The 13042-nt window shown below is 38.0% G+C and overlaps 1 protein-coding gene across 3 annotated transcripts in view; it reads left to right on the top strand.

Moving 5' to 3' along the window:
- The window catches only part of Sec16 (Secretory 16), a 753833-nt gene that overhangs the window by 414728 nt on the left and 326063 nt on the right, over positions 1-13042 (top strand). For all 3 annotated transcript variants that reach the window (XM_067137541.2, XM_067137539.2, XM_067137540.2), the window contains exon 21: positions 11376-11475. In XM_067137541.2, the coding sequence (XP_066993642.2) occupies positions 11376-11475 (100 nt within the window). The remainder of the gene's footprint in view (positions 1-11375; positions 11476-13042) is intronic.

The following is a 13042-nucleotide window of genomic DNA, read 5'->3' as shown; positions in this document are numbered from 1 at the left end:
ATATTCCTGATATTATAAATGAGGTTATTTTTATATGCAGTGGGACTCAAGACTTGGAATTTATGACATGCGAAGCTAGAAAATGCAGTAATGAGGTGTTACTGTATTATTTATTTATTTATTTATTTATTTATTTATTTATTTATTTATTTATTTATTTATTTATTTATTTATTTATTTATTTATTTATTTATTTATTTATTCATTCATTCATCATACATGAAAATTACCATATTTATTTATATATTCAAAACCCTTTTTCTTTTCGTTAATTTCTACAGCTGCAAAAAGTAAGAGGGGTCCAATGTGAGAACCTCCCATTTTGTATGGTGAACGTTAGTCCCTTAAACCTACATAATGGTAAATGGTGAACACATGACATTTAGGCCTACACACCATGTTATTCACGACATACTAGATAAAAAATTGCCACTCTTAATGGACACATTTAGTTTTCAACAAAAATTGTCTTATTAGCATATGCAATAGAACTAGTAAACGTAGATCAACAGCTGCACACTCAGTTATACTGAACACAAAATCCCATACACTTTCTGCGAAGCATAACATTTAATAACATATTTCCTTAGCATTATGTGTAAAAAGGACGACAGTGTGCAGTATTCAGATTGTGAGTGGTTAATATTTGTGGTGATGAAAAATGGTGTTCACCGAGTAGTCTTGTTCAAATGTAAGTTTTTAAACAACAATGCGTGAAAAGCTTTATAATAGTGTCACCACTAGGCCCTTGACTGTGCAGGGAGATACATGCCAGCCCTCCATTTGTTGCGCACATGCACATACCGACTGTAGGTGCCCTTCTATTTGTATTCAGTATTCTGTTGAGATGCTTACATTTGGTATGATTATGGTAATGATCATAATAGTTATATTTAATTTTAACATATAGAGAAAAACACAAAGCTTGGTAATGCAATAACCATGCGTGTTTTCTTGGAGGCAAGATTGAATGGTTCGAACTCAGTCTGTGGTGAATTTCGATGCCCATTCTGTGTCAGAGTTTTTTCCCAGAACGAACCGAGCGGAAAGAAAAACCAACCTGGAAGTCTTAAGGGAAGTTAAAGAAGAGAGAAGATTATTAAAAGAAATGGAAAACAGGAATTTAAAATTTATTAGACATGTCATCAGAGACAACACTTTAATCACTAACATTCTTGAAGGGAAAGTACCGGGCAAGAAAGGAAGAAGACCTAGGAAGAAGTATTTAGATGACATCAAGAAGAGGTTAGGTTGTGACAATTACATGGAACTGAAATGAACAGCCAATGAAAGAAGAGAATGGTCGCACATCGGCTTTAGAACATTGGTTGATTGATTGACTTGTAAATGCCAAATTGGTTTCTTGTTAAGGAGGATGATGATGATGGTGATAATAATACAATATAATTATATTACAATATTACCGACACAATCAGAAAAATTGTCATAAAAGGAAAAGAAAGTTCCACCTGATCAATACTGAAAAATGAAATTTATAAATCAAGACAATCAGAAAAAGACGGGCACGATTTTACAGTCATCTGAAAAGAATGGACGGAAGAAAGTTAACGAAAGAAATCTTTCACTTTTTTTAATCAAACCCCAAAATCACAATTCCCTAGTTTAGAAATACCAAAGAAGACCTGCAAATGCTACATATCTCAGCCGAAGACACCCTTAACAGAGATCGCTGAAAATATTGACGAACGGGCTGTATCTTAATTGAGGCCACAGTTGCTTCCTTCCTACTCTTAGCCCTTTCCTATCCCATTGTCGCCATGAGACCTATCTGTGTCGGTACGATGTTAAGCCAATTGTAAAATTCTTCTTCAGACTACAACAGATTGAGGAATTGCATTTTCTTAAGCTGAGAACTGAAATAGTCCAAATACCTAGATGAATTTACTGATGTATTATATTTCCTTGAATATAATTGCAGCTTTGGAAGATGTTAAGTTTCTCCAAACATTTTCAAGAAGAGCTTCCTTATACTCTTAGTTGTATAGAAACTAAATTTAAATGGAGAGGGCATCTCATTGTAATAACTTCAACACAACACGTAGCTGTCTGTCCAGTAGTAATTTGTTCTCCTGAAAGTATTCTTCCATGAAGACTAGATTTTCCTTAGCGATGTACTATTTTCCTGAAAGTTTAACCAGTTTCTGATCTTCAACTCTAATTATGGTAGTAACACGAACTAGGTGATGACATGGGTATGTTTCTGTGTTCTAAAAGTGAGACCTTGTCGCTCATAATTTGTTTGTTCTTGAAGTAGATGTATAACCCATAGGGATGCGCATATGTGTAAAAATTACCCAAGCTAATTCGAAATGGATTGTTGTTTATAGTTAACTACTTCGATTTTATGGATGAACAGTGGAGTAATTATTATTACACAAGTGCACTTTATAGTACATGTGCATTTATCCAGTAACATACATACGTACATCCATACATACATTATCATTATAGACTGTTATGCCTTTCAGCATTCAGTCTGCGAGCCTCTGTGAATTTACTAAACGTCGCCACAATCCTCGATTTGCAACTAGTGCTGTAGCCTCATTTATACCTTTTATCTTTAAATCGTTAGAAACTGAGTCTAACCATTGTTGTCTTGGTCTACCTCTACTTCTCTTACCCTCCATAACAGAGTCCATTATTCTCCTAGGTAACCTATCCTCCTCCATTCGCCTCACATGACCCCACTACCGAAGGTGGTTTATGCATACAGCTCCATCCTTGGAGTTCATTCCTAAATTAACCTTTATCTCCCCAATCCGAGTACCCTCCTGCCATTGTTCCCACCTGTTCATACCAGCAATCATTCTTGCTACTTTCATGTCTGTTACTTCTAACTTATGAATAAGATATCCTGAGTCCACCCAGCTTTCGCTCCCGTAAAGCAAAGTTGGTCTGAAAACAGACCGATGTAAAGATAGTTTCATCTGGGAGCTGACTTTCTTCTTACAGAATACTGTTGATCGCAACTGCGAGCTCACTGCATTTGCTTTACGACACCTTGATTCAATCTCACGATATTACCATCCTGGGAGAACACACAACCTAAATACTTGAAATTATCGACCTGTTCTAGCTTTGTATCACCAATCTGACATTCAATTCTGTTGAATTTCTTACCTACTGACATCAATTTAGTCTTCGAGAGGCTAATTTTCATACCATACTCAAAGCACCTATTTTCAAATTTCAAGATATTAGACTTCAGGCTTTCGTCACAGTATGCCATTAAGATCAAGTCGTCAGCATAGGCCAAACTGCTTACTACAGTTCCACCTAACTGAATCCCTCCCTACCATTTTATACCATTCAGCAGATGATCCATGTAAACTACGAACAGCAAAGGTGAAAGATTACAGCCTTGTCTAACTCCTGTAAGTACCCTGAACCAAGAACTCATTCTACCATCAATTCTCACTGAAGCCCAAATGCCTTTGATTGATTTTAATAATCTACCTTTAATTCCATAGTCCCCCAGTATAGCAAACATCTTTTCCCTCGGTACCCTGTCATATGCTTTCTCTAGATCTACGAAACATAAACACAACTGCCTATTCCTCTCGTAGCATTTTTCAATTACCTGCCGCATACTGAAAATCTGATCCTGACAGCCTCTCTGTGGTCTGAAACCACACTGGTTTTCATCCAACTTCCTCTCAACGACTGATCGCACCCTCCCTTCCAAGATGCCAGTGAATACTTTGCCTGGTATACTAATCAATGAGATACCTCGATAGTTGTTGCAATCCTTCCTGTTCCCTTGCTTATAGATAGGTGCAATTACTGCTTTTGTCCATTTTGAAGGTACCTTACCAACACTCCATGCTAATCTTACTACTCTATGAAGCCATTTCATCCCTGCCTTCCCACTATACTTCACCATTTCAGGTCTAATTTCATCTATTCCTGCTGCCTTATGACAATGGAGTTTTTTTTACCATCCTTTCCACTTCCTCAAGCATAATTTCACCAACATCATTTTCCTCCTCCCCATGAGCTTGGCCATTTGCAACACCACCAGGATGATTTCCTTTTTTACCGAGCTCGATAGCTGCAGTCGCTTAAATGCGGCCAGTATCCAGTAATCGGGAGATAGTGGGTTCGAGCCCCACTGTCGGCAGCCCTGAAGATGGTTTTCCGTGGTTTCCCATTTTCATACCAGGCAAATGCTGTACCTTAATTAAGGCCACGGCCGCTTCCTTCCACTTCCTAAGCCTTTCCTCTTCCATCGTCGCCATAAGACATAACTGTGTCGGTGCGACGTAAAACAAAATAGCAAAAAAAAAAATTCCTTTTACTTTGAGAAGATGTTCAAAATATTTCCTCCACCTCTCCAGTGATTCCCTCGGATCTGTTATGAGTTCACCTGAATTACTCAAAACACTGTTCATTTCCTTTTTTCCTCCCTTCCTAAGATTCTTTATTACTGTCCAGAAAGGTTTCCCTGCTGCTTGACCTAGCCTTTCCAGGTTATTACCAAAATGTTCCCATGACTTCTTTTTGGATTCGATAACTACTTGTTTTGCTCTTTTTCTTTCATCTACGTACAAAGCCCTGTCTGCTTCGGCCTTTGTTTGGAACCATTTCTGATAAGCCTTCTTTTTAGGTTTACAAGCTGCTCTCACTTCATCATTCCACCAAGATGTTCGCCTTTTCCCATCTTTACACACAGTTGTTCCTAGGCATTCCCTTGCTGTTTCTACTACAACATCCCTTTATGCCACCCACTCACTTTTTATATCCTGAACGCGCTTACTGTCTACTGTTTGAAACTTCCCACTAATCATATCCATGTGCTTCTGTCTAATTTCCTCGTCCTAGAGATTTTCTACCCTTATTCGTTTGCAGAAAGATTTCACTTTCTCTACCCTAGGCCTAGAGATACTTAGTTCACTGCAGATCAGATAATGGTCTGTATCATCGAAAAATCCCTGGAAAACTTGTACATTCCTAACATATTTCCTGTATTCGAAATCAGTTAACATATAGTCTCTTATGGATCTGGTACCCCTAGCCTCCCATGTGCAGCGGTGAATAGCCTTATGATTGAAGAATGTATTCGTAACTGCTAAACCCATACTAGCACAGAAGTCCAGCAAACGCTTCCCATTCCCATTAGCTTCCATATCTTCCCCACTTTTACCAATCACCATTTCGTATCCTTCAGTTCTATTCCCAACTCTCGCATTGAAATCGCCCATTAGCACTATTCTATCCTTGCTGTTGACCCTGACCACGATGTCATTCAATGCTTCATAAAACTTGTCAACTTCATCCTCATCTGGACCCTCACATGGTGAATACACGGAGACAATTCTAGTTCTAATTCCTTCAAGTGACAAATCTACCTACATCAGTCGCTCATTTACGTGCCTAACAGAAACTATGTTGCGTGCAATGGTATTCCTGATAAAGGGTCCTACCCCAGACTCTACCCTTCCCTTTCTAACACCCGTCAAGTACACTTTATAGTCTCCTATCTCTTCCTCGTCATCTCCCCTTACCCAAATATCACTTACTCCTAACACATCTAGGTGCATCCTCTGCTGACTCAGCTAATTCTACTTTCTCACAAGCCCCATTAATATTGATAGCTCCCCATCGAATTCCGTTTTGTTCGCCAATTTGTTTCCAAGGAGTCCCTCGCCTGTCAAATGGGAGTGGGACTCTGTTACTCCCATAGGTCCGAGGCTTGCTTTAAATGTTTTGAGCTCGGTAAATTCATGAAGCAGGATGCTACCCTACTTGCACATAGTCCAAGTGAGGATCTCTCCTCTAACGGGTTATGGACCACCGGTGAATTGTATAGTCCTAGCCGCCTGAGTACAAGGAGGGCCATGACTCAGAATATGTCCGAGATGCCCACTCCCATTCCATAGCAACTGGTATCCCGACTCTCAGGACCACTTACTAGGCCACTCAGCCGTTGCCCATGGTTCACGAACTAGGACGTGACTACAGTAACCCACACCATGAAGATTACACAAAATTTTACAGGGCCGATCACCTAGATGTTTGGCCCCTTTTAACAAGCATCATCATCATCATCATCATCATCACAAAATTGTAGTGAATTACAGGAATTTAATATATATCGCTCTCTGATGCAGAACGAAATTACAAACCTCTTACATGTTCCCAAGGAAGACTGCGACATCGTTGCTAGTGATGACTCATAAATTGACTGTGTCGAAGAAAGTGATCACGATTTGGAAAATGAACAAGAGAATGGTGACTGTGAAAGAGTAGTTGTCGTGGTCATTGGGTCTCCAAGCATCCACTATGCATCGCGATGTAGCTTTGATGAAGAGTCTGGCACCGGGAAGAAGCCAGAAATGACATTGAACAATGGTACCAAAGGGTTTGTAGAACATGGTTGATGAAATATGTAGTGCTTACACAATCTCTCAAACATAATCTTGTTGTCCATAAACAATATTTTTTTTTGGTATTTTGAACATCGTTGCTATCAATGCTCAAGTCACCTACAAATCAAAGAATCTCAACTTTGAACCTCCATTCCGTTGTAATTTCTTGAAAATGCTATTTTTGGATCTTGCAAAGGAACATTTGGCATCAAGATGTAAAATACTGACTCCCCTAACAGATCTCCAGTCATATTCATAGACTTTCTGCAAAAACTGAGCCAAGAATAGTGCTGTCCTTGGAAAGCATCGGGCAGGAAGATGGGAAGACTGTGGAAGCAGAAAGGACAGAAAAATCAAAATTTGTTGTATAATGTGTGAAAAATTAATATGCCGGGAACGTATGAAGCTTGTGTGTGGAGACCGTGTGGAACAAGTTAACAAGCAACAAGAAGTAATGGACCAGAAGTGAAGTGTGATCAAGTCTGATCTTTCAACATCCTCTGCAGTTCTTACCCTCTGCTCTTCCCTTTATATCCAGCGAGTGTTTATCATATGTGACTCTTTTGATACAGAAAATATGTGTCTAATATAAACAAATATAAAAACTGAGTTATGCCATTGCATGTGTAAGCGTACTGAGAACATGAATATTTCAATATCCATTCTTATTATCACAAGTTACACAATGCCATAATTACTCCAACATTATTAGAATTGATTTAGTACATAAATTTATCATCATTTACATGGTTTTCAATAATTAAAATTTAGAATTTAGGAGGAATTTTGTTTGTGGGTTATATTCACCCATTGCGCGTCCTTGTGTCTCGACAGAACACGCGTCATGCCATGTTAACTGTCTCCACTCCTCCTCGGACTGTATATTCTATCCCTCAGATTCCTTTGTGAAGGTTTCACTCTAAGTCAGTGACATCCTGACATATACATACATATAATCTGAGAATGAGTACCTTCGAGTTGAGTGGAAAATCGTTTATTAAACTCTCCCTGTCTATTTTTCAGTAAACTGACTTTGTTATCTTCCCAATATCATTTCTAAATAATTTCCATAATGTCTCCTGAATGATCGCCATTTTAGCTTGGCCTGAGATAGCTGTCCATGGCACCGTAAATTCTGTTTTTAAACTTTAAATTTCTTGAGTTAATTTATCGGGAGTTGGGAAGATACTTTGCAAATCCTCTTTAACAGTATTTATTCCTTGAGTCCAAATTTCTTCTTTAACCATTTTGGGATTACATGGAAAGTGATCATTAATCTATGTGAACTTATGTTCAATGATGGCGTTTGATTCTGTGAACTTCTGCTTAATCCAAACACTAGCTTGAGTAAGCCTACATTCTAAGTTATTATTGGATTCGGTGAGCTTGTGTTTCAAGTTAATGTTTGCTTCAAACATAATCTCGTTGTTTTTTTGGCATTCTGAACATCGCTGCTATCAATGCTCAAGTCATTTACAAAGCAAAGAATCTTTAGTGTCAGATTCGGCAAGTCTGATTTTGATTCTTGTGTTGGACTCCCTAAGGGTACTTTCTGTTTGAGCATTTGTCCCAGCTAATTTATCATTCATGCTAAGCCTTAGAGCTTCTATAGCGGCTATTATGTTTTCCATCTCAGCAGAGTAAAATACGCCAACTTAGCAAAAACAAATTATTTGAAAGTAATGAGAAATGTTTGCTTGAGAATTTCTAGTTCTCTTAAACTTTATAAGTTACATCTCTTGTTACTTGAAGTTCCTAAGGTGGCTGTTATGATTATGTAACTTCATTGAAGTCCTATATGATGTGGTGTCATGATTTATTTAGCTCCAATCAAGCCCTACATGTTGTGCAGCCATGTAGTTAATTATTCTCTTCGTGTACCAGTAAATGCCAACACTTGAGGCTAGCTTGAGGAGCATGTGCAGCTAGATGCAGGGTGTGTGCTGTATACCGTTGGATTGGGTACAGAGAGAGGTTTCTTTCCAAAAGTATGCATAAATCTTGTTAAATTGTGGTTTATGTCAACAGTGGTCATATCACCTTTATAAAGGTTTGTAGTTTCATGCAATGATGTGTACTCTGTAACGTGGGTGCACAAATACTTTAAATATTTTGTGGTGTGGTAGGTAGTGGAAGGTGGTAGTAAAAGGATGGACGTGACGAATAAAAGTAATGTTAATTATCGTAGATAAATAGAATAGTCCAATAAGCAAGTATAAAGGTAAAAAAACACGTAGCACAGAAAAGTCGACAGTAAATTAAGACACTAGTCTGACCAGTGTGGTAGCGCAAGCAAACATGGGCGAAGCGAGGTAAGGTATTCAGTGAAAACGATGCACACCTTCAGAAAATGCGTGGCCAGCTTTTAACCACCTCTCCATTAAAATAAGTATTCAGAATGAAATCGTAGTGAATAAGCAGAGTTTACAAAGAAGCATTACGCTAAGACCATTCCAGAAGTATACGTGGTAAGTACAAGTTGACAAGGAGTTTTGAATTAGGGAGGGACAGTAATCAGGAAGATACAATCAGTTAAATTTTCATAATGCACATGTGTTATAGAAACAATAAAAATGATCACAAGAACAAGGTTACAATTATTAATTGAATAAGCGACTATATTCAGTTGTATACAATCGAAATAGGAATTGTAACGCCATAAGACTAGGCAGCAAATTGAAGCGGAAAAGAAAGAAAATTATCAATACTAGGCTGGTATGCCACAGTATACATGGGGATCTGATACAAAAAAAGATTGACTAGAATCATATGTCAAGTTCCCTATCAATGTACACCACACTATATCAAAAAGGAATTCTAAAATTTACAAAGGCCACTGTACAATATGCAAAACCCCCAGAATAGGATAAAAGGAAGAATAAAGGAGGAGAAAATTATGTCCCAAGGGCTGGCGAAGGGAAAGAAAAAGGTACAGCCTGCGAATAAATTTAGAAAAGTAGTAAGCTCACTCGCAAAGACCAGGCGTAGAAGAGAGTTCCAAGAATGTCTCAGATATGATTGTCAGTTCTTGCGTCTGTTCACCATGTTAGTTACCAATTTTTAGATGGAGAATAAAATTTGGAAAATTCAAATATGAACTTCAGAATGAATATACAGGTCTATAATGTTGTCTTGTAGCCACAAGAGTAGTGATACATTTTCAGCCAGAATGGCATATTAGAGAAAGCAAATAGTTTTCCAGAATTGAGAAGTAGAAAGCACAAAGAGATTAATATTGCTCACCCAGCCAGCGGTCGTAGGTTCAGATCTTGAGTTGCAGACAAAGTAAAACATCGTATACGGACCAGCCGTATATGCGAATGATGGACTCCTCCCTCCACACAGTTCGTTGTAAAAAGTCCGACTGCCTGTTCGAGGCCAGAGCGAGCCTTTTATATCGTAAAAGTAGAGTCCAGAAAGTACCAGAGCGCAAGGTGACGTAGACAAGCAGCGGCAGAGGGGAGGGGACGGAGGGCGAGCAGTTTTGAAGCACACAGCGGGCTGAGTGAGCGAACGGAACACACGCAGAGGTAAGAGCAGAAGTAGAGCAGTTGAAAAGGTAGACATCATGACGTAGGGGAGCATGTTACAACTCCTAGAATCTGTTCGTGATGACTACCTAAACCATAGAACCACATATCCTCCCATTGACATCACCACAGAACCTTGTATCCAGATCCCATCATCATGGAACCACATATCCAAATGTCATCACCATAGAACCACGTATCCTCCAATTGACATCACCGTAGAACCACGTATCCAGATGCCATCACCATAGAACCACGTATCTTCCAATTAGCATCACCATGGAACCATGTACCCTATAATTGACATCACCATGGAACCACATATTCAGATGCTTGCTGAAGTTAAAGGTAAATTTATTACTAAGAGCGCAGAGGAAGAAAATTAAAGTTCATGGACATTGAAAATAAATACAATGAGATGTGAAATTAATTTTCTTTATTAATTTAAAGAAAATCAAAGCACTACTTGTCGTTCGAAACACTGTTCACACACACAAAGGCCCCACAACTTTGTAGAAATCATACAAGGAGAAAATATTCACAAATTCGAAAATTGAATCTGTACAACTAAACAAACACTTGGAAATTATTTACACCGTTTAAATATGTAAGTTCTCGAACACTGCCTTGCAGCACAAAGAATTAACTAATACAGAAATATAGTCGCAAGTTACAAGTTCTCAAACACTATCTCGAAATACGGAGAAATATTTAACACCCAAACAATTACAAGTCCTCAAGCACTACCTCAAAGAAACAATTAAAATTACAAGTTCTATCCCGAAGAACAAAGAAAAGATTTATCCTAAGATTTCAATTCTTGGCTTGATTTAAACACACACAGAAACTGCTATAAGTTCAACACTTCAAAAGTATTATAAGCTTAGTATAGTAATAACTTGCTTGAAAGGAAGTATTCAAGAAGTAGAATATCACAAATGTTGATTCGTAATTTGCAACTGCAGAAAATTCAAGCCCACGCACGATACTTGACGCTACTTAGTAATGTTTGTCTGACCTAGTCCAGCAGCGTGCTGACTAGTAAGGCAAGGCTGTGGATCGTTGACTGGATATCTGGTGCAGTTTTTGCTTATCTTGTATAGTCAAGAAGTGGGATCTGTGAGTCACGACTCGCTTATTATATCAGCTTATTTAAATCTTTAATAATTACCACGATATTGTTATGATCACCCTAAAATCTAGTGAATTTTGTAGGCTATTTCATTCTTTTGTATCATAATAATTAGTGGAGATATAATGAAACAATATCAAGTGTGCCTGAGTGACGTGTTACTTAATGTGGTCAGAAGTAGCGCACCATACTTTATTAGCTCCACTTTGGAAGTTACGCAAGTGATGTATTCTCAAGTGGTAGAAATACTTTGTTATATTTAATGCAAAATAAATGCTGTACCGGCATTACTGGTACAATATATTTACTTTCTTTTTTTTGCAGGAACCTCAGTATTATAACTCCTGGCCACAGCAGCCATACCAGGAGATGCAACAATGGCAGCAGCAGCAGCAACAGCCTGGTATAGAGAGTAGAGCTGAAGGTTTGTTGCCTTTTCAAAGTGTTTGTAATAAGAATTACCACTTACATATAAACAAACTAATTTTCTCAGACCAGCATCATATCACCAATTTCAACGATGTTTGTTTAAAATGTTTGTGTTTTTGAAATTTTATTTTATATATGATCCATTAGAATACTTTTTTTTTCTTTTAGAGGACCTACTTAGTCTGAAGTAACACATGAACAGCATTATCACCAGCCATGTAGAGTATGTCTCTACTCTGCTGTGTTCATAGTTACTATAAAGCATTGTTTAGCATAACTTCAGATTGTGAAAAACCCTATTTATTATATTACAAGTTTCATTTATTTGTTCATGTCTGGCTCCATGGCTAAATGGTTAGCATGCTGGCCTTTGTTCCAAGGGGTCGCAGGTTCGATTCCAGACTGGGTCAGGGATTTTAACCTTCATTGGTTAATACCAATGGCTTGGGGGCTGGGTATGTGTACCGACTTCAGTTTTAGGTTTCATCATATGTAGAACTCCATGCTCACTGTCGCGCAGGTGGCCTGTATGGCGTCAACAAAAGACATCTGCACATTGCATCTTCGGAGGCCACACACCATTAAAGTACAGTTAAGATAAATAATGATTGTGTATGAGAGCCGGGCTAGTTACCTTGGGCAGTAGAGCGCTTGCCTTCTGAGCTCAAGTTGGCAGGTTTGATCCTGGCCCAGTCCAGTAGTATTTGAAGGTTCTCAAATTCATCAGCCTCATGGCAGTAGGTTTATTGGCATATTAGTTGTCTATTAGAATAAATAATAATTACAAACACATAGTAAAGAGTTTTGTAAAATTAATAAAACATTACCTGACCTTAATCCCTTGGTAGTTCGTTCATGGAATAAGTAATACAGTAATTCCTCTGAAAAGGAGTAGTAAAAACACTTAATAACGTATTTTAAATAAACATTTATGTGTTAGTGTTGTTTCAGTGTTATAATTGTTATGATGTTTTCATGAAAAGCTATTTTTCTTTAAAAGTCATCCTTTTACCAGCGTAGTGTAAAGGTAGAAGTCAGTGTTGTATATTAATTGATTCTGAACTAAATATATGCAGGAGAGAATTTTTGAATTTAAATTTGTGGAGATTGGCACCAATTAGAAAGCTTTATAAAACATTACTACTGTTTTCTCTTTTTTGTATTGATTTTACATCAGTACAGACTCAGACAGGCCTTATTCGATGATCAGAAAACCAACTTTAGGCTGCCGGCATTGGGGTTCAAATCCATCATCTCCTGAATGCTTGCTAACAGCTATATGGCCCAAGCCACGCAGCCAACTCACATGATGTTGTGCATCTTAATATCTGAATTTAATGCCCAAATGTTTTAAGTTCTATTAACCTAGAGGTCCCTAATCTATATGCATTTCATTTTATTGTCACCCCTGCATTTGGATATGAAATCCAGACTGCAGGGGTGTGATTTTTTGTCTTTAAAGTCCTGCATACATTTTCCAGCATTTAGGGAAAAGCCAGCATCGTCACTGGATTATTACACCCATTCCTGGGACTAATTAATATACGGTATATTACCAGATG

This window comes from Anabrus simplex, chromosome 1 (genome assembly GCF_040414725.1).
Source record: "Anabrus simplex isolate iqAnaSimp1 chromosome 1, ASM4041472v1, whole genome shotgun sequence".
Classification (NCBI taxonomy): Eukaryota; Metazoa; Arthropoda; class Insecta; order Orthoptera; family Tettigoniidae; genus Anabrus; species Anabrus simplex.
This window is presented reverse-complemented; position numbering and strand designations above follow the sequence as displayed.